The sequence below is a fragment of the Echeneis naucrates genome, chromosome 7, assembly GCF_900963305.1.
Source record: "Echeneis naucrates chromosome 7, fEcheNa1.1, whole genome shotgun sequence".
Taxonomy (NCBI): domain Eukaryota; kingdom Metazoa; phylum Chordata; class Actinopteri; order Carangiformes; family Echeneidae; genus Echeneis; species Echeneis naucrates.
Genome location: NC_042517.1, coordinates 1,115,595 through 1,141,811, shown reverse-complemented (window position 1 = coordinate 1,141,811; position 26,217 = coordinate 1,115,595). Strand labels below are relative to the sequence as shown.

General features: G+C 47.1%; 1 protein-coding gene and 1 pseudogene across 1 annotated transcript in view; one reads left to right on the top strand and one right to left on the bottom strand.

Annotated features, from left to right (window-relative positions):
- The window catches only part of itpr3 (inositol 1,4,5-trisphosphate receptor, type 3), a 33,379-nt gene extending 17,900 nt beyond the window's left edge, over positions 1-15,479 (top strand). Inside the window, exons 17-60 of the mRNA XM_029505780.1 lie at positions 48-167; positions 460-541; positions 853-968; positions 1,063-1,314; positions 1,474-1,618; positions 1,719-1,863; positions 2,142-2,344; positions 2,634-2,754; positions 3,149-3,203; positions 3,307-3,472; positions 3,914-4,081; positions 4,861-4,935; positions 5,356-5,475; positions 5,623-5,745; positions 5,830-6,030; positions 6,116-6,231; positions 6,311-6,446; positions 6,598-6,723; positions 6,808-6,933; positions 7,026-7,146; positions 7,225-7,406; positions 7,486-7,634; positions 7,717-7,825; positions 7,900-7,993; positions 8,100-8,275; positions 8,689-8,884; positions 9,103-9,212; positions 10,052-10,252; positions 10,332-10,442; positions 10,572-10,667; positions 10,747-10,848; positions 10,934-11,036; positions 11,158-11,216; positions 11,499-11,691; positions 11,805-11,924; positions 12,030-12,205; positions 12,364-12,528; positions 12,616-12,810; positions 12,916-13,003; positions 13,077-13,195; positions 13,433-13,598; positions 13,675-13,835; positions 13,907-14,068; positions 14,160-15,479. Coding sequence (XP_029361640.1) covers positions 48-167; positions 460-541; positions 853-968; positions 1,063-1,314; positions 1,474-1,618; positions 1,719-1,863; positions 2,142-2,344; positions 2,634-2,754; positions 3,149-3,203; positions 3,307-3,472; positions 3,914-4,081; positions 4,861-4,935; positions 5,356-5,475; positions 5,623-5,745; positions 5,830-6,030; positions 6,116-6,231; positions 6,311-6,446; positions 6,598-6,723; positions 6,808-6,933; positions 7,026-7,146; positions 7,225-7,406; positions 7,486-7,634; positions 7,717-7,825; positions 7,900-7,993; positions 8,100-8,275; positions 8,689-8,884; positions 9,103-9,212; positions 10,052-10,252; positions 10,332-10,442; positions 10,572-10,667; positions 10,747-10,848; positions 10,934-11,036; positions 11,158-11,216; positions 11,499-11,691; positions 11,805-11,924; positions 12,030-12,205; positions 12,364-12,528; positions 12,616-12,810; positions 12,916-13,003; positions 13,077-13,195; positions 13,433-13,598; positions 13,675-13,835; positions 13,907-14,068; positions 14,160-14,276 — 6,067 coding nt within the window. The 3' untranslated portion in view covers positions 14,277-15,479. The remainder of the gene's footprint in view (positions 1-47; positions 168-459; positions 542-852; positions 969-1,062; positions 1,315-1,473; positions 1,619-1,718; positions 1,864-2,141; positions 2,345-2,633; positions 2,755-3,148; positions 3,204-3,306; positions 3,473-3,913; positions 4,082-4,860; positions 4,936-5,355; positions 5,476-5,622; positions 5,746-5,829; positions 6,031-6,115; positions 6,232-6,310; positions 6,447-6,597; positions 6,724-6,807; positions 6,934-7,025; positions 7,147-7,224; positions 7,407-7,485; positions 7,635-7,716; positions 7,826-7,899; positions 7,994-8,099; positions 8,276-8,688; positions 8,885-9,102; positions 9,213-10,051; positions 10,253-10,331; positions 10,443-10,571; positions 10,668-10,746; positions 10,849-10,933; positions 11,037-11,157; positions 11,217-11,498; positions 11,692-11,804; positions 11,925-12,029; positions 12,206-12,363; positions 12,529-12,615; positions 12,811-12,915; positions 13,004-13,076; positions 13,196-13,432; positions 13,599-13,674; positions 13,836-13,906; positions 14,069-14,159) is intronic.
- On the bottom strand, positions 15,413-25,464 carry LOC115045860 (tripartite motif-containing protein 54-like; annotated as a pseudogene).
- Positions 25,465-26,217: the final 753 nt, after the last annotated feature.

Below are 26,217 nucleotides of genomic sequence, written 5' to 3'. Positions count from 1 at the left end.
TAGCTGTTCAACTTTCCAAACCCGGATAAATGTGTGTGTTTGTGCAGGTTTCTGGACTACTTGTCCGACCTGTGTGTGTCCAACAACGTGGCCATCCCCGTCACTCAGGAGCTCATCTGTAAATGTGTGCTGGAACCGAAAAACCAGGACATCCTCATCAAGACAGAGTGAGGACCTTCAACGTCCCCTCTATTTTAACCATGACCTTTTATCATCTTAAAAACAAATCAAACGAAGAACTACTACATGTATCTGCTGTAAAATGTTCCCATCAAAAAGCGAAACGTGTCTCAGTCTTGTGGTTGATTATCAGATTTCTTTATTTCATCGATAACATCAGTGCAGGTGTTGTGTTAATATAAAATATAAAAAATATTCACATAAAGTTTACCAAAACATGACGGTACGCTCAAGGTGCTCAAGGTGGTTTCTCTTCTCTTCCTGTTTCTTTGTCTTCAGGCGTCGAGTCCCAAAAGAGACGTCCCCTGATGGTGTTCCGGGAGAATACATGGGGATGGACGACTACGGAGACGAGGACGAGGTTGGTCTGCCTGCATATTTATTCAGCCAAATCTTTGGTGGCTTGTTTCAAATTCAGGATGTAAATCTCTTTCCAAGTTTACAAAGACACCAGTTGATGAAAATGTGTAGCAGCGTGTTTCCATTTAATGGGTGACCATCTGGTCTGAATATTTCTCTTTACGACAGCTTCTTTTCTGAATATTTGATTTCTAGGAGCAACTGTAGCTAAGAAGGAGAACGTTGTTTGGGAGTCTTCGTGATAACCACGTCCTTTTTTCACTTCAGTAGAACGGACCAAAGTCTCATCCTGCTGGTTTCCTGTCTCTGTAGGTGTGGCTGGTTTGGACAGACAAGACCAACGAGAAGCAGGAGAAGAGCATCAGACAGCTGGCTCAGGAGGCGAGGCAGGGAAACGCTCATGATGAGAATGTCCTCACCTACTACAGGTCTCCTCTCCTTTTGGATTTATACTGTGCACAGATGTATGAAACATTCGGTATGAGTGAATGACGGACGTGTCTCCTCTGTGGACCTTCTCAGGTACCAGCTGAAGCTCTTTGCCCGGATGTGTTTGGATCGTCAGTATCTGGCCATAGATGAGATTTCAAAGCAGCTGGACGTGGAGCTCATCTTCCTGTGCATGATGGACGAGACTCTGCCCTTTGACCTCCGGGCCTCCTTCTGCCGCCTCATGCTCCACGCCCACGTGGACCGGGACCCTCAGGAGCTGGTGACCCCCGTCAAATTTGCCCGTCTCTGGACCGAGATCCCCACCTCCATCACCATCAAAGAGTAGGTAGCACCTTCCTTTACCTTGTAAGGTCTTCCTGGGTCATCTCCGAAGTCATGGTACTAACCACAAGTCCTAAATTGGGTGGTTCCTTTGCTGAAAGCTTAATTACATAAAGAAGAGCTTTTCATTCGTTCTGTTGGGATTCTTTTCGTCCTTAGTTATGACTCCAACATGGACGACAGCAGAGACAACAAGAAGAACCGTTTCTCCAACACCATGGTGTTCATGGAGGAGTATCTCAACAACGTCCTGAATGACGAGCTGCCGTTCCAGAACGAGGAGAAAAACAAACTCACATATGAAGTGTGTGCTTGTTGTGTTATTTTCCTTTCTCTCTCCGTTGACGTCTTCCTCCGTCCTTCGGCGTATCTCTGATCCGCTTTGCTGTCTCTCCTCTCTCCAGGTCGTGAGCTTGGCCCGACACCTCATCTACTTTGGTTTCTACAGTTTCTTTGAGCTGCTCAGACTCACTAGAACGCTGCTGGGCATCATTGACTGTCGGCCCAATCCTGGACACGCCGGGCTCTTATTCCACGATGACGGATCAGGTACTCTGCTCTGGTTTCTGGTTTGAATTATACGGGCGTGCTTTCTCTTTTAGGAGGGAACAAAGAATACACTTTAACAGAGTCAAGTATTTCTTTTGACCTTTTGTCCAGAATCTGTGCTGTTTTTTTAAGCCTCCATGAGACGTGACAGGCATTGAACAGACCAAGTACTTTAAACTAATGAACTCTGAACAGGAAACGCAGTATTTTAGAAAAAGACCTTTGTTACATTTGGATGATTTATTTTCTGCCTCTTGTGTCCATCTGTTTGTCTGAAGGGAAGAATGTGAAGCGCTCCATACATGGGATGGGTCAGATGATGTCCACCATGGTCCTCAACAGGAAGCAGTCCATATTTGGAGGTTCAGGTGCCAGAGGGGCGGGGCTGGTACTTGACGGAGCCAGAGGGAATAAGGACAGCCTTGACAAGATGGACCTGACAGTGATGGACACCAAGCTGAAGATCCTGGAGATCTTACAAGTAACTCATGAAAATCAGATTTTTAAAAATCCACAGTGACCACTTTATTAGGTACAGCTGTACAACCATGGAGGTGTTTTTTTTTGTAGTCATAGTTAGTGATGATGTTGAACTAAGCTGAATGAAAGAGCCAGCTGATGGACTTCTGCTAACTAAAAGTTTATTTTCTAAGAGTCTGTCTGTCTGTATTGTTGAGCCATTCGTAAAATTTTGCTAATGCTACATAGCTAGCATTAGCATTAACACCCGTTCACTTCCTTCAGTTCAGCGTCAAACTTTCTGTTAACAGTTCATTCTGAATGTTCGTCTGGACTATCGACTCTCCTTCCTGCTGTCTGTCTTCAAGAAGGAGTTTGTAGAAGTTTATCCAATGGCTGATGCTGACGCCACCACCAACATGGAGTACGCAGGTACGTAGACAACTGTTTTTCTTCAGTTTACATTTTCCAGTTTAGGAACTCTGTTTTTTTCGATAAATAACATTTGGTGATGAAATGGTACGATGTTCTGCATAAAGTTACAGATTTAATTGTTATCAGGACTTGAAAGAGGCAGCTGTGATCCACTAAATTCCAATCGACAATGTTTTTTGTTGTTAATTTCCCCCAATGCTTCCAGAAATTTCAGCCGACATGGAAACAGCAGGTAGAACACAGAAAAAGTTTAAAATTAGTGTGTTCTTACACTTTAGGTCGGTTTTTGTCTTTCTTTTTGTCTTTGTTTACTGCCAAAGTGTGTATAAATAGATTCACTTCAACATCTTCAGTCCTGCTGTGGCTCATGAACCTCTCTGTTTGTCATCAGCCACCATCAACCTGCAGCACATCGGTGAGCAGGCGGAGGCCATGTTTGGAGTCGGGTACGTTCTTCTGCATGTATTTCAGGTGCATGCGTGCGTGTTTTGTTTATAAAAACCTAAAATGCTGTTAAGCATCCTTTGGTTTGTGTGTGTTTGTGTCCAGAAAGGGGAACAGCATCCTGGAGGTGGATGACGAAGGCGGTCGTATGTTCCTACGAGTGTTAATCCACCTCACCATGCACGACTACCCTCCTCTGGTATCTGGAGCACTGCAGCTGCTCTTCAGACACTTCAGCCAGAGACAGGAAGTGCTGCAGACCTTCAAACAGGTAGACACACAACATACAGGCTTGTCGTCACTGACAAGAAGACCAATGGGATACACTTTCCAAAATGCATTTCAGCAAGCCAGCAAGAGTACAGAGTCGTTAGAGTTGTGAACCAAACCTGTGAGCCATCGGGGTCACATGGGTGGAGCGTTGGACTGTTGGGGAAGAGATCTTAAATCTCTAAATAAAATGTAAAGTGCTGACGGCCCCTGGGACACATTTACTGGTTGTGTTCCAGGATTTTTAAGCGGGAGACATCCAGACATGATGTTTTCACCCACAGAGGGGGGGTGAACACTGAGTAGCTCAGTCGGTAGAGCATAAGACTTTTAATCTGAGGGTCCAGGGTTCAAGTCCTTTAACTCCGTTGTTGTTTTCAATCAACTTAGAAACTCACTGGCTGAACTACCGTTAACCAGACTACATTCTGTCCGTCCGAAGGTCCAGCTGCTGATCTCAGCTCAGGATGTGGAGAACTACAAGCTGATCAAGTCTGATCTGGATCGCCTCCGGACGCTGGTGGAGAAATCTGAACTATGGGTGGAGAAGAAGAGCTCAGGAGGAGGTGACGGGAAGAAGGAGAAGAAAGACAAGAAGGAGAAAGGAGAGGTAAGGATCAAAAACATGAGCTTCTTGTTCTACTTCACGAAGATCAGAAAAATCAGTTTCAGGAGCCAACATCTTCTAACATTATAACACTGACGTTCCTGAGACTACAAGCACAACAAACATTACTCAAATTACACACACACTAAAAGGTGTTTTGAAAAACATTCACAACTTAATGAAGAAAGAAAAACAAGGGGCTGACGAAAAGTGCAGTATCGTCAGCGTAAAGCTTTAGTGTTACAACCAAAAACTGCCGTCACATCTCGTCACATTTTTTCAGTGTGATATGTATCAGACAACTAATTGTGTGAACACACTAACAAAATAACACAAAGTCACTGTGTAAACCAGCACAAGGACTATTAAAATGCTGCTGGTTTTTAACGTGCTGTACTTGGCGTGGGGCTTGCTGGTGTCAGAGCTGACTAAGGTGCACCTACTCGGTCCTGGGTTTGGACTTTTGGGACTTTTGCTTCATTATGTCATTCTGTCTTCATTGTTTGTTGTCTGCTGCAAAGTGAACGCACAAAATGTGCATTTTTGTTGTCAAACAGCTAATACACACTTCTGCTGCATAATGAGCTGCAACCTGAGAAGTAACTAACCTGTAGAGGCTGACTGTGTGTGAGGCATTGTTCAATTTAGTATTTTCTATGTGGGAATTGATTTATTTTGCTAACCAGCTAACAACGGTTGACTTATTTTATCTAAGTTGGCATTGCACAGCTAGGCAAGTGTGTATAATTAACACCATAACCAGAGAGAACTGTGTCCTGTAGGGGCCGTCAGAGGAAGCAATGCCCAAGAAGGAGAAGCTGGAGAAAGGCAACGAAAACTACCAGAGGGTCAAGGAGGTGAGAACATTCGTCCATCTTGAGTTTTGTTTGTTTTTTTGGGGGGTTCTGTCTCTGTTGTGGTGGTGTTGTTGGTGAGCTCACCTGTCACCTGGCGTTTCCCACCAGCCACTTCGGACAACAGCACCAGAAGTGTAAATAAAAAAAGGTTTTAGTTTCTTGAACTCCATCCAGATTGTCCAGTACAGAAACAGACAGCTTCACAGCTTCACTTAAATCAGTTATTACTTCTGAATATGTAAACGCTCATTTTCTGTCCTGGTGCCGGTCTGCAGCTCCAGGATCATGTGGATCTTTTGAATGAGTTTTCAGTAAATCATAAAAACTCAAAAGTCGGTAGTTTCTTTTGCGGTTTCTTTTGAAACTGATTTTTGGGTAACTCTGCACCTGGTCGCTCTGCCTGTCTGCTCCAATCTTCAGATCCTGGAGAGGTTGAATAAAATGTGCAGCAGTGGAGTTTGGAAGAAGCAGCAGAGACTGTTGAAGAACATGGGAGCTCACAAAGTGATGCTGGACCTGCTGCAGGTGTCATACGACCAGGTAGGACTGTTTCCCACCAAAATAAAAGCACCTTAATGGAGGCCTGTCAGTTGATTTGTGGATTAACGCTTCAGGTACTCAAAGATATCCGGACAGTCCTGATCAAACCAGTTTAAATAGTTCTCCTTCTCTCTCTCTGGACTGCAGAACGACGTGAAGATGCAGGAGATCATCAGGTACACTCACCTGTTCCTGCAGAAGTTCTGTATGGGGAACCAGGAGAACCAGGCTCTGCTGCACAAAAACCTCAACCTCTTCCTGAACCCCGGGGTACCAACTTTTTAGAACCGTCCAGTGTGGTCCTTTTGGAGCGTCTGTATGTTCTGACACTGAGATGTTTCCTCCTCCGTGCAGCTGCTGGAGGCCGAGACGGTGCAGTACATCTTCAGCAACAACTACCAGCTGTGCACCGAGATCTCAGAGAGCGTCCTGCAGCACTTCATCCACTGCCTGGCCACGCACGGCCGCCACGTCCAGTACCTCAACTTCCTCCACACCATCATCAAGGCCGAGGGGAAGTACGTGAAGAAGTGTCAGGACATGATCATGACCGAGGTGAGGAGGAGGAGGAGGAGGAGGAAGATGTCATGTTTCACTTTTCTGTTTTTGGTGGTGAGGTGATGTCATTTCTCTCCGTTAGCTAACGAACGCCGGCGAGGATGTGGTCGTCTTCTACAACGACAAAACCTCCTTCAACGTCATGCTGGAGCTGATGGCGGAGAGCAGGGAGGGGGTCGGCGAAAGCAGCCCGCTCAGGTAACCATGGCAACAGTTCTGCTGTGCATCGTGGGACGGGTTTCCAGGGTTGCGCATGCTGATCTCCTCCTCCCTGCAGGTATCACATCTCTCTGGTGGAGCTGCTGGCCGCCTGCGCAGAGGGGAAGAACGTTTACACGGAGATCAAATGTACGTCGCTGCTGCCGCTGGAGGACGTGGTCCGAGTGGTGACGCACGAGGACTGCATCACCGAGGTGATGAGTTAATCAACTCCAGCCGACAGGAAGCACTTGAGTGAGCTGTTCAGGGACAGGACACGCAGGCCGTCCGTGTCCATCTGTCTTCGCCTGCAGCTCCTGAAAAACTCGACTTGTCTTTGCTGAAAGTGTCCGTCTCTGTCTCCAGGTGAAGATTGCCTATGTGAACTTTGTGAATCACTGCTACGTGGACACTGAGGTGGAGATGAAGGAAATCTACACGTCCAACCACATCTGGAAGCTGTTCGAGGACTTTACAGTGGACATGGCTCGGGTACTGTCCGATTCTCTGCCTGACTTCCTGTCCAACTGTCTGATGACGACGGTGACGATGATCCTGATGTTTTCTCGTCTGCAGGTTTGTAATAAACGGGACCACCGTCTCTCTGATCCCATCCTGGAGAAATACATCATCAACGTGGTCTTCGACACCATCAACGCCTTCTTCAGCTCGCCGTTCTCTGAGAACAGCACGTCCCTGCAGGTCAGAGAGACAATGAGCTCAGCCGCCACCATGAGGCCACAAACTGTCACATTTTCCCATCATCCCTTTGTTTCGCCCTCTCTCTCCGTCAGACTCATCACACCATCGTCACTCAGCTGCTTCAGTCTTCTGTCAGACTGCTGGACTGTCCCTGGCTGCAGCAGCAGCACAGAGGACAGGTGGAGACCTGCATCAGGATCCTCGCTATGACAGGTATCGCACTCTGGCTCCGCCCACAGCAATGACATCACCTGCACAGATGCATCAGTGATTCTTCGTCTCTCTGTTTAGCCAAGACCCGTTCCATCAGTCTTCCTCTGGACCTGGAGGCTCAGATCAGCTCCGTGTTGTCCAGTTCTGCTCTGAACTCTCTGTCCCGGTCCAACCCGAACTACAAGTCCTCCACCAGGTCCTCCAGGCCCATCGTGTCCAGCAACCCCTGGGACTACAAGAACATCATCGAGAAACTGCAGGTTCGTCGATTGTCTCGAGTCAAAGCGGCTCCATCAGAAGAATCTGGACTCAGTCCAACCGATCTGTGTGTGTGTTCAGGACATCATCAACACACTGGAGGAGCGTCTGAAGCCGCTGGTGAACGCCGAGCTGTCGGTGCTGGTCGACGTCCTCCATCAACCTGAGCTGCTGTTTCTGGAGGGAACCGACGCCCGGCAGCGCTGCGAGTCCGGAGGGTTCATCTCCAAGTAGGTCCAGATCCTCAGAGTCCAGAGACTCACTGACAGGGGGGCTGATGGGAAATATGTCTGTGCGTGTTTGTGTGTACAGGCTGATCCAACACACAAAAGCTCTGATGTCTTCAGAAGAAAAGTTGTGTATCCAAGTTCTGAGGACGCTGCAGGAGATGTTGATCAGGACTCTGGACTTTGATGACAAGGTCAGTCCAGGACTGACTGATCAAGTTTCTGTCTGACGGCGACTCCATGTCAACGCCGCTTCCTGTCGTTTCAGGGAATCTCCCTGAGGAAAGTTTTACTGCAGAACTACCTGTTTCCGAACCGGAAGAACAACCAGAAGAACGACTTGGCCGAGCTCGGAGCTGCAGGTGAACAGTGACACAATCTGACCAGTAGAAGAAGACTCAGCGTGTTTATCTAATGAAGAAACTCCAATCAGTCAGGCTTACAGCAGCGTTTGTGCGTTTGTTGCAGGCGTGGAGCAGGAGCGGGACTGGGCGGCGGTGGTGGCGGTTCAGTGTCGACTGGATCGGGAAGGAGGAACGAAGCTGTTCACAGATCTGGTGATGAGCACCAAGAGCGACAAGATCTTCCAGGAGAGCATCCAACTGGCCATCTGCCTGCTGGAGGGCGGGAACACCGAGATCCAGGTCCGACACACACACACACATTTCTCTGATAATGCAACACAAAAGTCCTGACATATGAAGAAAAACTGGCTGAAGAAGTCATCAACGAATGATGAACAAGAATAATACAAAGATAGAGACGGATGATAAAAAGGAAATATCTGACCACCTCTTAAAACTACAAGTTGATAAAAATACATTTAGATTTAGATTTTTAACGACAGTTTAAAATATGAAATGAAATAATGAATAAACATAATCACTTCTTGTCTCATCCTCAGTTCTTCTCTTTTTGTTTTGTTCAATTTTGTCATATTTTGTATGTATTTTTACTATTTTATAATAAATTCAATCCACAAATGTTCCAAAAAACCAAAAACATTCAAAGAGAAGATAAAATATACTGGATGTTGACCCGACATGTCTCCCCACAGAACTCATTCTACAAACTGATGATGGGCGACAACAAGTCAGAGAAGTTCTTCAAGGTTCTTCACGACCGGATGAAAGAAGCCCAGACCGACATCAAAGCTACAGTTTCTGTTAATGTTGGCGAGATGACGCACAAAGCCAACGAGAAGGAGCTGGAGCGCGGTGAGACCTCGGAGCTTCGCTTTCTGCCCGCTCTTTGTCTACATGCTTTTATAAACTACGTGATTTCCCTTTAAAGTCTTTAACTGTCCCTTTAAAATGTGAAGACCAAGCTGACCATTTAAGGCTGGAACTCTTTTATTCTGAAGGGGACACTGCTGCGATAGTGCTTCCTGGTTCAGGAGGTCACCCGTTGCTGGTTCAGGGTCAGTCTATTGCCCCCGTGGCGGGCACCGCCGCCCTGCCGACCCCGCCAGCGGTGGAGCAGAGGGAGGTGGAGACAGAGATGGGACCAGCTGTCATCATCATGAAGCCGATTCTGAGGTTCCTCCAGCTGCTGTGTGAGAACCACAACCAGGACCTGCAGGTTAGTTTAACATAACTAACTAACACACAACCAGGACCTGCAGGTTAGTTTAAGATAACTAACACACAACCAGGACCTGCAGGTTAGTTTAACATAACTAACACACAACCAGGACCTGCAGGTTAGTTTAACATAACTAACTAACACACAACCAGGACCTTCAGGTTAGTTTAACATAACTAACTAACACACAACCAGGACCTGCAGGTTAGTTTAACATAACTAACACACAACCAGGACCTGCAGGTTAGTTTAACATAACTAACTAACACACAACCAGGACCTGCAGGTTAGTTTAACATAACTAACACACAACCAGGACCTGCAGGTTAGTTTAACATAACTAACTAACACACAACCAGGACCTTCAGGTTAGTTTAACATAACTAACTAACACACAACCAGGACCTGCAGGTTAGTTTAACATAACTAACACACAAACAGGACCTTCAGGTTAATTTAACATAACTAACTAACACACAACCAGGACCTGCAGGTTAGTTTAACATAACTAACACACAACCAGGACCTGCAGGTTAGTTTAACATAACTAACTAACACACAACCAGGACCTGGAGTCTCAGTGTCTATGTTTCATTTACTTATCTGGAGTCAGGCTGTTAGCTTAGCTTAGCATAAATACTGGAAGCAGAGGGAAACTGCTAGCCTAGCTCCCTACCAGCACGTCTGATTAGCTCATACACGGTTTTTTTTTTTGGGTGTGCAGGAACTGTTTTGTGATGTGTATCCATCTGCCCGGCTCTTAGCGTGTAGCATGTGTTCCCAGATTCAGTGTGAGGGTGTAGGTGATGGTTGACACGGGTCCTTCTTCTGTCCAGAACTTCCTGCGATGCCAGAACAATAAGACCAACTACAACCTGGTGTGTGAGACCCTTCAGTTCCTGGACATCATGTGTGGAAGCACCACCGGCGGTCTGGGCCTGCTGGGCCTCTACATCAACGAATCCAACGTCCACCTCATCATCCAGACGCTGGAGACGCTCACAGAGTACTGCCAGGGCCCCTGCCAGGAGAACCAGGTGATCAGCCGCAGGGGAACACCACCGGGGGGGTGGGGGAGCTTCATCATTAATGTGTGTGTCTGTTTGTGTGATCCAGACGTGCATAGTGACCCACGAGTCCAACGGTATCGACATCATCACCGCTCTGATCCTGAACGACATCAGCCCACTGTGTCATTATCAGATGGAGATGGTGCTGCAGCTGAAGGTGCGTTCACTGCCACGCATAGGTCAGAGGTCAGAGGTCACCAACAAGGGGTGGAGCCAAACGATACGTGTCCTCATGTTCACTTGCTCTTCTTCATGCTCTTCTTCTTCTTCTTCTTCTTCATGCCAGGACAACGCCTCCAAGCTGCTGCTGGCTCTGATGGAGAGTCGCCACGACAGCGAGAACGCAGAGAGGATCCTGTTCAACCTCCGACCACGAGAGCTGGTCAGAGCATCTTCCATCCTTCATCCGTCCTTCCTCTCTATGTCTCCTCCACATTGTCATCGCCGTGTTGTGTGTGCAGGTGGAGGTGATAAAGAAGGCCTATCATCAGGAGAGTGAGTGTACAGATTCAGAGGTTTCTCCGCGTGAAGTGGGACACAACATCTACATCCTGGGTCAGCAGGTGAGTGAAGATGATGATGATGATGGTGGTGGTGGTGGTGAGGAGGAGGAGGATGAAGATGATGATGATCCATGTCTGTTGTCAGTTGGCCCGACACAACAAAGGCTTGCAGAACCTCCTGAAACCACCAAAGAAGAGTAAAGAAGGCGAGGAGGGAATCTCCTCCATGGTAAATATCATCAGTGACAGTGAGGATGATGATGATGATGATGAAGACGACACCGCAGCGTCTAACGGAGATGTTTGTGCGTCTGCAGCTGAACCTGAACAACCGTCCTCTGTCCCAGATGTTGAAGTCCTCAGCTCCAGCTGCTGTGGTGGAGCAGGATCCGCTGGAGTACTACGACCAGCTGACGTCACAGATAGAGGTGATGGTCAGCTGACAACAGAGGGGGAGGGGCAACCCAGACAGGAAGTGACAGAGGATCAGGTCCTCTCTTCTGATTGGCTGCTTTAATAATAATTTAGCAGAGCTCAGATAAACACCGGAGAGGGTCCAGGTGGGCGGGGCCTGACTGCTTTGTTGTGACATCTCTCTTTGATCTTAATATAGAAGCTGGACCTGATTTAGAGTCAGCCGCCACGTGGCGGTCTGCCTGCAGACCGTTTGGACCTTTAAGATTTGTTGACGTTGTCGCTGGCTCTCTCAGATTGTGCGTGAGGACCGCAGCATGGAGCAGATTGTGTTTCCTGTTCATCCCATCTGTGAGTTCCTGACAGAGGAGTCGAAGTTTAGGGTCTTCAACACCACCGAGCAGGACGAGCAGGGGTCAAAGGTCACGCACTTCTTTGAACAAACCTCCTTCTTGCACGGAGAGATGGAGTGGCAGAAGAAGCTGAGGAGTGAGAACGCACGCACACACACACAATTTTTGGTCTTTTTTGTCTCCATGACGACTAAGAAAACGCCATCAGCTGATCTAAGTGCAGGTTAAATTAAGCTCCTCCCCCTCCAGGTATGCCGGTGTTGTATTGGTTCTCCAGGAGGATGACTCTGTGGGGAACCATCTCCTTCAACCTCGCCGTCTTCATCAACCTCATCATCGCCTTCTTCTACCCGTACGACTCAGGACAAGGTACACAAAACAACACCACAACCATTGTGCATGCTGTCAGTGCAGCTGCAGACACCATTACTCGTCTCTCCCTCGCCCTCCTTCCTCCCCCCTTTCCTCCCCCAGCCGGAGCGATAGACGACTCTCTGCTGCTGATGCTGTTCTGGATCCTGACCGGTCTCTCAGTTCTGGGGCTGTTCTCTCAGCGGTACGGCCTCCAGCCGCTGACGCTGGCTCTGATCCTCCGCTCCATCTACCACTTCGGCATCGGCAACACGCTCATCGTGCTCGGAACGCTCAACGTAAGAGACGCACACTGATGAGGCCGTTCTGATCTTTAAATCACAAAACAATCTCAGACATGGATGCTGTCTCTGAATCTTAAATATGGATGATTGATATAAAATATGTTTACAATAATAAATGGAAAGCGTTGAAGAGCTGCTGTCTCCCCCGGCAGCTCATCAATAAGGTGGTGTTTGTGGTGAGTTTTGTGGGGAACAACGGGACCTTCATTATGGGCTACAAGGCCATGGTGATGGACGTGGAGTTCCTGTACCACCTGGCCTACGTCCTGACGTCCACGCTGGGTCTGTTCGTCCACGAGCTCTTCTACAGCATCCTGGTGACTGACGCACAAACGCAGACACACACAGACTGCCGTCCAGCTGTTCTCTGCTGAAGTCCTCGTCTGTGTTTTTGTGTCGCTCAGCTGTTCGACCTGATCTACCGAGAGGAGACGCTGTTCAACGTGATAAAGAGCGTGACTCGTAACGGGCGCTCCATCCTGCTGACGGCGCTGCTCGCTCTCATCCTCGTCTACCTCTTCTCCATCGTCGGCTTCCTCTGCCTGAAGGAGGACTTCATCATGGAGGTGGACCCGCTGCTGCAGATCGCCGCAGGTACTGTCAGGACTGGTCCACCTGGTCCTGATCCAGTGGGGTCTGTACTGGTGTGTGTCTGTCAGTGCCTCAGTGTGTGTTACTGTTGTTGATGTTGTTCAGCTCCTCAGAATGAAGCTTCTCAGGATTTCCTCAAGTCCTGCTCTGCAGACGGAGTCAGCTGCACCATGGAGACCAGCGCTGTCGCCGAGGAGGAAGGTGAGAGTCGTCATGGTTACCACGAGTGATGCAGCCTTAAGACTGACAACATCTGTGTGTGTGTGTTTTTCAGAGGAGCCGAGCACGGAGCGAGCGTGCGACACTCTGCTGATGTGTATCGTGACCGTGTTGAATCACGGACTGAGGAACGGGGGAGGAGTCGGAGACGTTCTCCGCAAACCATCAAAGAACGTGAGGAACCGGCAGCCATTATCAATCTAAAGAAATGATACTGAAACTTCTGAGAAACTCAGAAAAACAGGAAAAAACTACAAACTCACTCTGAATGTTTCCTTCCTCTCATGTGTTTGGGTCGTTTCTGTCTTTATCTGATCAGGAGTTCTGCTCAGTGGTGATGAAAAATCAGCTCCAAAGCCTCTAACGTTCTAAATTCCAACTTCAACAAGATGTGTGTGTGTCTGTGTGTAGGAGCCGTTGTTTCCGGCCCGGGTTGTGTACGACCTGCTGTTCTACTTTATCGTCATCATCATCGTTCTCAACCTGATCTTCGGCGTCATCATCGACACGTTCGCCGACCTGAGGAGCGAAAAACAGAAGAAAGAGGAGATCCTGAAGACGACCTGCTTCATCTGCGGTAGGCAGACACACACTCTGAGCGCTGAAGCTGTGTGTTTGGGATCTGTAAAAGCCGCTTCTGTTCGTGGTTTCAGGTCTGGAGAGGGATAAGTTTGACAACAAGACGGTGTCATTTGAGGAGCACATTAAACTGGAGCACAACATCTGGAACTACCTGTACTTCATCGTTCTGGTGCGCGAGAAGAACAAGACGGACTACACCGGACCGGAGAGCTACGTCGCTCACATGATCAAGGTGAGACCTGATCGAGAGCAGGCCTGAACACAGACCCAAAACAGGCTAACGGGATCTCCTTCCTGTTTCAGAACAACAACCTGGACTGGTTTCCACGGATGCAGGCGATGTCTCTGGTGGTAACCGACGGCGACGGGGAGCAGAACGAGATGAGGATGTTGCAGGACAAACTGGCGGCGACGATGAAGGTGGTGATGACTCTGACGACGCAGCTGACCGAGCTGAAAGAGCAGGTACACACACACACACACACACACACACACACACACACACACAGTTTGTGGAGCTGAGCTTGTTGGACTGAGCTGACGGAACGTCCTGTAGATGACGGAGCAGAGGAAGAGGAGGCAGAGGATGGGCTTCGTGGACGTTCAGGCGGGAGCCAGCGCTGTGATGCCGCCCAGCGCCGCCGGAGGAAACCACCAGATCTACAAACCGTAGAGACGGACGCTGACACACATCTGTGGACGGCCCAGGTGGACTGATGGAGCAAAACACTAGAGTTCAGCTACACAACATACTGTAAAACTGATGTTTCGCACTAAAGCCACACAACCACAAACATGTTGACAATGACAAAGATTTAGTGTAGCTGAATTGTGACTCGCTTTTTGTGCCAGCTAATGTCTTTTACTAAATTTACAGTAGCAGCAGATTGTTGAGTTTCAGGTTAGTTGACTTCCTTCTAATAAGAGTTGAGTGAGGAACATTCTTCCTGCTGTTAGTCTGCACATTATTTTCTTCATTTTTCAGATAAATTATGAACCTGTTCATCGTTTTATATGAATCATTTCTGTAAATATTCAAGCTGGAGCCAAAAGTGAAATGAAGATTTCTGATGCAGCTGCAAAAACTCAGTGAGTTTGAAGTTTTCCACGAAGAAACAACCAAACGAATCACCACAACTCACAAATACTCTAAATTATAATATTATATTAACTACAGTAATTTATTGTTAAAAACAAGCAACAAAGTGCCAGTTTTTCTACACAAATACGAAAAGATATCGCTGAAAAAAATAGAAAGTCAAATCAACAGATCAGCTTCCTGCTTGGAGGATGCAAACGAATTCTGTCTTAAAGAAACAGGAAATATTTCTTCACTCGTGATAGAATAAACCATTTCAGTAACATCTTTGTTTGAATGTAAAGTGTGTTGTGCTTTTTAATGCAAATCTTTGATAAATGTACATTTTAAGCCATCTACATTATTATAATAATAATTATAATTATTTAGGTTTAATGTGTTTGTTTCATAGAGAGAACACTGTTTATTTTTTTTAACACTCAATCTAACTCGGTTAAAGTTGTTGGATTATAAGTGACTCAAGTTTGTGAACCGACAATAAAATTGAACTTTGTGCACGAAGGAACGGAGTGAGTGAGGAGGAGGAGGAGGGGTGGTGGTCAGTGTGATGAAGACAGCACGCTGGAAAAATAAACGTTCCCAATGAAGAACAAAGTCTGTGTTTTCTCACTTAATTCGTTTTAACAATTGAACTTAATTGAATATTATTCTGTAAAAAATTAAAAATCAGTGATGAACAAACAAATCAAAGAGATCAATAAAGAGTGAAAACAGTTCACCTTTATTTCAAGCAGGTGAGGATAAGAGGGGGCGGAGTCAGAGGAGGCAGCTGTCAATCAAAAGGTCAATCCCCCAAAAAACTGAAAAATGCAGAGTCAACACAAAAGAGAAACAAAACAGAATAACAAAGTTGGATCGGAGTGAAGTTGTCAGAGCAGGAAGGTGTGAAAGCAATTACATTTAAACAGGTTAGTACAAACTGAAGCAGCAAAACATCCAAAGACACACACGCACACGCACACATGCGCACACACACACACACCGCACACGTGCAACCAAAATCATCTAAATTAAAAAAAAAAAATCATAAATAAATAAAGCACCAATAAAACCAAAAACTATCACAGATACACAAAAACATATAAAGAACACAAAAGAAAAAGGTGCTTTAACTCTTCAAACTCCTGCAGTCTGAGGAGAAAAATAAACGTTATGAAAGCACGAAGCCTCAAACTGTTCTGCTCCTGCCGTTTCTCTCTCTGATCTCTGAGAAATCATCAGCCACAACGAGCTCTTATTTCTGTTCTTGAATGTTTTTAAACCATATTTCACTCCAAAGATGGTCCGCTGTTTAAAAGACTGCTAAAATGCACGTGTGATATTTACCTACACACACTGCTGTAAATTACTACTGCTACTGTGCAGCCTATATCTGAATCCGTCCTTTTCTTCTACAGTCAGTCGGTTTTTAAGACAAGAATATCGTCGCCTCCAGACAGACAACAGTTCCTGTTTTGTTTTAATCTGTTGAATATTTAAACAAGTCAGAGAGGATAAATCTGCTCTGTGATTCTGGAGGTTCTGAGTTTCATCCGTGAGCTCATCAGAATGATTTCTCTTTGTTCATCTCTTCAGCAGAACGTCGTCTCCAGGCTTTCCTCTCCTTCCCCTCACTTCTTCTTGGTGAAGCGGGTTCGGCCAGGAGAAGCAGAAACTGGGCCGACAGGAGCCTTGCTGAGGGCAGAGGTGGGAGGGGGAGGGGGGGGGGGGAGGGAGGAACAGGGGGGAGGACTGGTAGTCTCAGTCTCCATCTGGAGCAAAAAGGGACAGCGTTAGTTTTCTATGGAATGATCGAAACGTTGAATTAAAGCGTCTGTGTAGTTCGAAACCGCTCTAATCAGCAGGAGTTCATCAGACCCCAGAAGTATTAAAAGTAACAACACACAAGAACAAACAACTAAACACCGGCACAAAAATGACCATAAAGAATAACCACAACCACAAAAGGACAACAAAACAAACAAAACAACAGAGATGAAAAAATGACCACAACAAGGAGAAAACAAAGCAAACACAAAATGTTAAAAATGACTACAATGAGATATAAAATAAACAGACAGAGTAAACAACAAGACACACAAAAGAACCAGAAATAAGTGAGAATCTGTTCAGGTTTTTAGGTGGTAGTTGTGTTTGTGTCAGTAAACGACCGTAACGCCACATCAGGATTTCTTTTTTTTAGCATGAAGCAGAAATGATTATTATTATTATTCTGAGGGAAGCCACAGCCGTGAATCCGTGTCACATTCATGTTAGTGTTTGTGTTACTGTGTTGAGCCCTGCTCAGCCTGCTGTGTACCTGAGCGGTGCAGCAGTGAGGATGGACGTGTCTCCTGCTGATGTTATGTGCAAATGAAGCAGCTGATATAAACCCAGACTCTCTGCAGGATGACCAGGAAGGCCAAGAGGTAGAAGAGCGAGTGACAAGCCTGAAGATGGAGGGATGAGAGAGAGAGATGAAGGCGACGGCGGACAACAGGACGGGATGAAGGAAAGGATGGAGTGATGATGTGAGGAGATGGAGAGATGATGCTGCAACAAAGAGACTGAAGTCTGAAGAGTTTTGGGGGAAAGCAGGAAGGAAGTGATCAGATGGAACTCAGGGAGTCTGTTAAATGATAAATTTGTGATTCCAGATCTTCTCCCTCTTTTTCCTCACAGAGTCGACTACAGCTCCCATCAGCCTTTGAGGGCTGGGCTGAGTTTTCAAGTGCTTCCTGTTGTTTACATCCTGTTTCAGCCCTTTACACTTCCAGTGGAAAAATTATTTTCCTTTCAGGGTTTTTAAAGTTTCCGACATCAAAATCAAAAATTAAAATAAAAAATTCGGGGTCACTGGAAAGATCTAATGTGGGTGGTGTGAGTTTTTTGCCCTTTAAAGGGCCCTGCTGATGTATGATTTGTGTTTTATTTGCGTTTGTGCTCTCTTCACTAAGCGACAGATGAGAGAAACGGAGGAGAAGATCTGATGGACAGAAAAGGTCTGACTTCTTTTTGTAGGCCAATTTTTATTTTTCAGACACACGGTTTTTTTTTCCTTCTCCTCTCGATCGACGTTCTGCAGGAGCTGAAGCTGCTGTGAAAATGTGACTCTGCAAACAAGAGAGAGAACACTGAGCACAAGAGAAGAAGAAGACAGCGCGGAGGCGTGGCCACATCAGCAGGTGGTGTGAACAGGCAGCAGCTCCCGGTCGCGATGAAGATGATGATGATGTTGAAGGTCAAAACCGGACGGCACTGACCTGGACGGAGAAACAGGAAGTTACTCTCTCCTCGCTTTCATTCTCACTCGTTTCCGTTTTGGCGGTCAAAGTCTTCAGGCTCTTCGCTCGCCTCCTGTTTTCCCTCCGTCAGGTTCTCCAGCCGCTCCACACCATCGCCTCCCGTATCTGGGCCCTCCCTCGTAGCTCACCTTCTCCTCTATCCCAAAGGAATCATTCCTTCTTTCCTCGCTGACGTTTCCTTCTTCCTTTTCCTTCAGCTGCTCGCTGCGCCGCCATCTTCAACCACAGTGAAGCTTTGATCTGAAGGCCCTGACAGGACAGACCCAGTCCTGCATGTCCTGCTCCTCCTCCTTTTCCTCCTCCAGCCTCTCACATGGTTGGCTGAGGGGGAAATAAGGCGCCGCATGAAGCTGAGTGGAGAGTGGGAGGAGTTCTGGCTGCAGGTGGAGGGACGAGTCCAGTTCTTGGATCGGTGTTTGGGGTCTCGAGTGTGGATCCTGACTCTTTATATCCTGACTCTGTAGATCCTGCTTTTTGGATCCTGACTTGGTAGATCCTGAACCTGTGGATCCTGAGTGTTTATCCTGACTTGGTAGATCCTGACCTGTGGATCCTGACTCTGTGGATCCTGACTCTGTGGATCCTGACTCTTTATATCCTGACTCTTTGGATCCTGACTCTGTGGATCCTGACTCTGTGGATCCTGACTCTTTATATCCTGACTCTTTGGATCCTGACTCTTTATATCCTGACTCTTTATATCCTGACTCTTTGGATCCTGACTCTGCGGATCCTGACTCTTTGGATCCTGACTCTGTGGATCCTGATGTTTATCCTGACTTTTTGGATCCTGACTCTGCAGTCCTGACTTTTTATCCTGACTCTGTGGATCCTGACTCTGTGGATCCTGACTTTTTGGATCCTGACTCTTTATCCTGACTTTTTGGATCCTGACTCTGCAGTTCCTGACTCTTATATCCTGACTCTTTGGATCCTGACTCTTTGGATCCTGACTCTGCGGATCCTGACTCTTATATCCTGACTCTTTGGATCCTGACTCTGTGGATCCTGATGTTTATATCCTGACTTTTTGGATCCTGACTCTGCAGTTCCTGACTCTTTATCCTGACCTCCTGTGGATCCTGACTCTGTGGATCCTGACTTTTTGGATCCTGACTCTTTATATCCTGGACTTTTTGGACTCCTGACTCTGCGGATCCTGACTCTTTATATCCTGACTGTTTATATCCTGACTCTTCATATCCTGACTTTTTGGATCCTGACTCTGCGGATCCTGACTCTGTGGATCCTGACTTTTTGGATCCTGACTCTTTATATCCTGACTTTTTGGATCATCAGACTCAGCTGTGGATAGGAAATGCCCAGCTGGTTGTGTTGAGCCTGGTTTACACCATCCGTGGTAAAACGAGGCATCAGCTCCGTCCTTCATCTGGACTTCTTCCTCTTCACTGCCTTGAGCTTGGTGTTCTCGCTCTGTCTCTGTCCAATCACCTGGCTTGCTCTCAGCCCCGCCCCCCTGACGCTGACATGTGGACGGCAAGACATGAAGGAGATCAGATGGTTCGTCTGCTTTCAGAAATGTTACCGGCCTCGTTCATGTGTCCAATGAAAACATGAAATCAGTGATTATTGTGAATGTGAAGGCTCATCAGGTGGAATAAATATTTAAATTAGTTTTTCTGCATCTCATCTGAGAAACGTGTCTTCATAAAAAAAAAACTCATCTAAACTGAACGTGTTCGTCAGTTTATCATCGAATCTGCTGAGTTCATCAACCTGAAGATCATTTTCACACATTTAACAGTTTGTCACATTTTTGTGTCACCCTAGATGAGTGTTGTTGTGCATCCACTACAAAGAAAAAATATTCAATAAAGTTAATGTTTCATGTTGAACTGACTCTCTTGACTTTTTGCAGATGTGTTTTTTTTTCTACTTGTACGATAACAGATTCTGTTTGTGTTTTTGTCTGTTTCTTGCGTTTTCCAAATCAAATCAAATCAGATTTATTTGTACGGCGCCAAATCATCAAGTTACATCGAGGCACTTTACATACAGAGCACCAAAGCGTCAGTGTGTCGAGCTCTCTGGGCCACCGTAGGTTTTCAGTGTTATTACTGAGGCCACGGAGCCTCAGGCAGGCCTCCGACCGCAGAACCGAGTCTTGGCCTTTGACGTCAAACTTGTGTGTTGTTGTTGTGCAGGTGTGTTACTCTACCTGTTGTGTGCTCATCCCCTCCTGATGCTCACAGTCGTTTGCCTCCTTCACCGGGTCGGGACATCCCCCCTCCTCCTCCTCCTCCTCCTTGTACTTGGTCCGGTCTGATCCTTCACCCTCCGGCTCTACCTCGGCGGACTCTGGCTGCAGGTCTGGGATCAGGGCTGCTGTCTGGACCGGTTCCACTGCGGGTGGCGTCAGGGCCGGTTCTACGACAGAGTCCGGATTCTGATGGGGCTTTGCTGCTCTGGGCTCTTCTGGTTCAGGAACATCCTCCACAACTGAGGAGAGACGACAAAACCTGCTGATACCAAATCTGATTACAGCTCATGTTTTAGTTTTCTTTGTCTCTAAAGAATGAACATCATGCTGCCTGGACGACTCGAAGATGGAAACTGAGACTGCTGCATTTTGATACAAAAACATCAAACAACACGTATCATGTACAAAATGATCAGATGAAACAAAGTAAAATATTGAAATACAATAACAGGAATATTTAATCCAAGCAGCTCTTTAAAACCATGAAAGTCACTGGTGCTGATCGATAGAACGCTAAAGGAGACGCTCCTCCTCTGAGACCATCAAACTATTTTTGGAGCTGAAGTCCAAAACCCCCCCGAGGAGATCGTGTTCCTGCTGCTGGCAGGTAGTTTCACTCTGAGCTCCTGGAGGCCAGCTGGATGCTTTTTCTTTGTAGTTGTGTCCACTTTGTGTTTCCTCCAGATACGAACTGGAGTTGTCACCTCTGCTGAAGTCGATGCTCCTCAGAGCCCTCTCCTGTCGGCCGAAGTTAAACCTGTAGCTCCTCAGGTTCTCGTATCCCGGTCTGAGCGTCTCGGCCGGACAGGAGCTGGTTGCCATGACGACTCTGAGGACGAGACAACAGGAAGAGAGACGGGGAGGAGGAGGGAGTGAGGAAATAAAGACAGACAGCTGATTTTAATAAACAATGAGGAAAAATCCGGAGAATCTCCTGATCACATGACACAAAAGCCGGATACTCACTTTGTGATCAGCTCTCTGGAATGCTGCAGGAAGAAGAAAGAAGGAGAAGCTCAGAGACTTAGTTTGAACTTTTGTGTGTTATTGAAAACAAAACACACAGAACACTTCCCATGATGCATTAGCTTCTCTGTTGTTCTGACTAAGGCTGCAAACTGAATGGCTGACATTTGACTTCACTATTAAAACTTTATTCTCGCTGAACAAACCTGTTTTGGAGGAAACTTAAGTCTGATTTCTCGGTTCGACCCGGGTGTCCGATCACACTCACCTGAATGAAAGCAGCCATGTCCGGCTCTTCCATGCTGCTCGCCGCTGTCTCCAGTAGCTTGGTGTTGGCCTCCACGCTGTCTCCATAGCAACTCGCCAACGCCTGGGCGTGGCCTGTCTTCTCTTCCTGCTCGGCGGTGATCTGCTGCGTCATCGCCTGCGAGGTCATGATACAGTGATGATGGTGTTCAAGGAGTGTTACTTCTTCTATATACTGCAGATCTGATCAGTTAATCTATCATCAGGTTTCACGACAGGACACTGAAGACACTGTGTACTTTATGGAATATAAATGGAGGTCCAAAAGTCCAACCTTGTGTCTCTCGTCCAGGATTGAGAACATTCGGTTGAACTTGTCGCTCACACTTTGTTTCTGAGCCTTACAGTTCTCCTGCAGAGACGACGAACAGGAAGCTGACATTTGTTCACATAGAAACATGTAAGCTTATCGCTACCGAAACTTCAGGCTGCCCCTGAGGACGTTGCCACGGTAACACAAACACACCTCTACATGTCTGCAGGTTTCCTCCAGCTCGTCTATCACAGACTGGATTTTATCTCTGAACGCCACCAGAGAACGGACTCCTCCGCTCAGCTCGTCCCTGAGAGGAAACAAGCCAGCATCAGTTCTAAAGGTCAAAGGTCCATGGTTTACAAAGGTTTTACCTTCTGCTGCTTGTAGACGTCGTTCAGAGGAGCACCTGACAGGACTGATGGGCCCCGAACACTTTGCAGACGCGAGCAGGTGGGAACACGACAGGTGAGGCAGTAGATGTTCATCTTCTCTCCATCGTGGTCTGAGCAGGTCGGCTGGGAGGAAGGGGGAGGAGGGGGGAGGGGGGCTGGGGAGAGATGGGAGACCTTTAAAAAAGCTGTCAGTCTGTGATTGGATCTATTTCAGCGGCCTCTGTTCACCTGGGGGCGGTGTTGTTGCTGACTTCCTGTTTGTATACGTCGATGATGTTCTCCACCAGCAGGTTCCGTTGGAGGCCGTAGACGCCGTGGCGATCCAGCACCACCTCGTGTCTGCAGGATGGACAGCGGAAACGGCCGCTGTTCACCATCATGGTGGTCCGAGCCTGGAACAGGGAGGGCTGCACACACACACACACACATAGTCAGATCAGCTGTTCATCTGTCTGCCTGTCAACAAACACCAGCTGCATGCTGGGAAATTCATCATCATCATCAGAGTCAGGTGGATAAAATCTTCCAATGTTTCCCTGATGAAATCAGTGCAGCACTGGATTGGACCAAAAACCCCCTGACACACACGTCTCTACATGAAGTAAAAATATCACAAGATGTCCCCGTTGAGTGTCCCAGCAGAAAGTTACATTAATATCTGTTCTGGTCCGGATCCTGATCTCAAACCTGGACTAAGTTCTTTTCCTGATAAAAACTGTGTGAAGCAGAATGACCAAAGAAAAATTCCTCTCATGTGTTTGGGTCGTTTCTGTCTTTATCTGATCAGGAGTTCTGCTCAGTAATGATGAAAAATCAGATCTTTATTCTGTCAACACAACAAACTCAGAAACATACAGGACTGATCCACAGACTCTGATTGGCTGTGACATCACCCAGCAGAGCCAATAGGAGCGTCTGATGTAGAGACGTGACTCTGGACGTCAGTATCAAAGATGGAGGATGAAAATGGACGGATAAACACACAGAAAGGGTCAGAGAGTCGGACTGATCCAGATCTGAACAGACTTGGTTCATTTAAGTCATTTTAAATAACCGAGAGAAAAAAAAAAGAAATGAGACATCATCATTGACAGGAGATACAGAAGGAAACTGTGCTGAAGGTGAAACAGGTGAGAGGATCGACAGAGAGACAGACAGAGACAGAGGACGGACGAGCAGAGGGAGGGACAAGAGGTCAGAGGGCAAATCGGCCTGAAATAGACACTTTAATCAGCCTCAGCTGCTGCTGAGCTCGACTGAGGGATCAGGACCGGACCGGGTCTCTGAGGACTGAGGGATCAGGACCGGACCGGGTCTCTGATGACTGAGGTATCAGGACCGGATCTCTGAGTACAGAGGGATCAGGACCGGACCGGGTCTCTGATGACTGAGGTATCAGGACCGGATCTCTGAGTACAGAGGGATCAGGACCGGACCGGTTGAGGACTGAGGGATCAGGACCGGACCGGCTGAGGACTGAGGGATCAGGACCGGACCGGGTCTCTGAGGACTGAGGGATCAGGACCGGACCGGCTGAGGACTGAGGGATCAGGACCGGGTCTCTGAGGACTGAGGGATCAGGACCGGACCGGCTGAGGACTGAGGGATCAGGACCGGGTCTCTGAGGACTGAGGGATCAGGACCGGACCGGCTGAGGACTGAGGGATCAGGACCGGGTCTCTGAGGACTGAGGGATCAGGACCGGACCGGCTGAGGACTGAGGGATCAGGACCGGACCGGGTCTCTGAGGACTGAGGGATCAGGACCGGACCGGCTGAGGACTGAGGGATCAGGACCGGGTCTCTGAGGACTGAGGGATCAGGGAGACCTGGTTCACAATATGATTATGAACTAATAATAATAAACAAAAAAACATTTGTAAAGCTGTTTTTTAAATATAATTTCTTAGACCTTGATTGATAAATTTGTTTTTGTTGTTGTACTTCATGTAAAATCACCCAAAACAAATGCAAATGCATTTTCATTTATCATTGTGCTATATTATTATATTTTAGAATTCATACTGTTGGGCTTTTCCAACACAACATCCTTTATAAAGACGGAGGAACTATTTCACCTGCAAAGTAGATTTAGACATTTTTTAAGGATTTATTTCCACTTGTGTATCTTTGTATTTGGATTCATTTGCTTTTACGTGGATAATTTTAATGTTCAAAGTAATTTCTAACTTGTGAATATAAATCTGGTGCAGTGGAAAGTCCAGTACACACACACACACTGAACAATACCAGCAGATGTAGGTCAGACAGGTGATTTTCATGCACTTGAGCAAACCAGTTAAACATCCACACATCCCATTTTAGACCCTGATAATCCACTGCACACACACACACACACTCTGTTATAAAAGTGTGTGTCCCTGTGGTCCATGTGTGTGTGTGTGTGTGCGACCTGGTACAGCTCGTTGGCACACTTCCTGCACAGGTTGTGCTGGCAGGGCAGGATCACCACGGGCTTGTTGAACAGCTCCAGGCAGATCGGACACATCAGCTGTTTCTCCAGAGCCGTCATGGCCGCCTCCCGCTCCTCCGGCCCGCCGGCCTGCAGGCAGCTCAGGTCGGCCTGCAGAGACATGGCCGCCCCGCCGAGCTTCACCTCCTCCTGCAGATCCACAGCTGGTCACTCACCTTTGACCCTGAGCTGCATAAATCTGAGTCCCTGATGACTAATTTTACTTCAGCAAGTGCACAAAAAAAAATCTGAATAGAGACAAAAGAAAAATAAAGATAAAACTCACCTTTCGCTGCATCTGCTGGCTGTTGTTGTCAAAAGTCTTCTGTCTCTTAGTTTTCTCTCCTCGATCTGACAGTCTGAAGTCCGACTGTCAGCACAGTCCAGATCCTGCAGGACCTCTGGAAATTAGTCCACTTTGTCCAGTTTCGATTACAAAAATATTAAATGTGTTAAATGTAATTTACTCTTTACAGGCTCTTTAAGATGAACTTCAGTGAGTTCCAGTTTGATTGAATCGACTGTAACGATGACTCAGTTAAGGAAAAGATCCCGACAGAAACTTTCAACTAAATCCAAAAGTGTTAGTGAGAAAAAAAACAAAAAACAAAAACAAAGGAAACATTCAGGAGCCGAAAGGTCAAAGGTCACAGCGACATCAGGAAGAAAAGAAGATTTAGCTCTAAAGTCAGAGAAATACCAGCACGTTGTGTTGTCCAATCAGAGCTCGTCTCTTCGGCTCCTGTGACCCCGAATGCTAAATTCAGTCCGGACAGGACGCCGCTCTTTCTCTCTCTCCTGTCTGTTTTCAACACTCGTTCGTCCGACCATCAATTTATTCCTCTTTTTCTGCAAAAGGAGTGAAGGCTTGTCCGCACTTTGCCAACCACAGAGGAGTGAGTGTGTGTGACTCGGAGAGAGAGAGAGAGAGAAGGAGAGAGAGAGAGAGAGAGAGAGAGAGAGAGAGCGAGAGAGAGAGAGAAGGAGAGAGAGAGAGAGAGAGAGAGAGAGAGAGAGAGAAGGAGAGAGAGAGGAGAGGGAGAAGGAGAAGGGAGAGAGAGGGGGGGGGAGAGGGAGAGAGGGGGAGAGAGAGGGAGAGAGAGAGAAGGAGAGAGAGAGAGAGAGGGAGAGAGGGGGAGAGAGAGGGAGAGAGAGGGAGAGAGAGAGGGAGAGAGAGAGAAGGAGAGAGAGAGAGAGAGGACACGTGTGTGTGTCAGGTTTCAGATGATCCCCACACACACACACACACACACACACACACACTATATGGGGCAGTTGTTGGTATGTGGCCGAATTAAGACCATGCCAGGCTGTGCTCTTCTACTGTTACACAGCAGACACACACACACTTACTTTGTTATTGTGTTATGTGTTGGTTTTGTATAAATCCAATGAGAGCAGGAACTTTTTCCCATAGACTTCAATACAATCTAGCTTCATTTCACAGCCACAGTCCCTCCCTGATGTTTCTTAAACAGAATGCAGGTTTGAGACTTTGGAACCAGAGTCCTGCTCCAGGGTTATAAAGTCAGGGAGGGAAATTAGAGATTTCACTTCCCCTGTTTGCTGAAGCTCAGTCCGTTTTAGTCGGGAGCAAAACCACCCGAGTCCAGAGGCC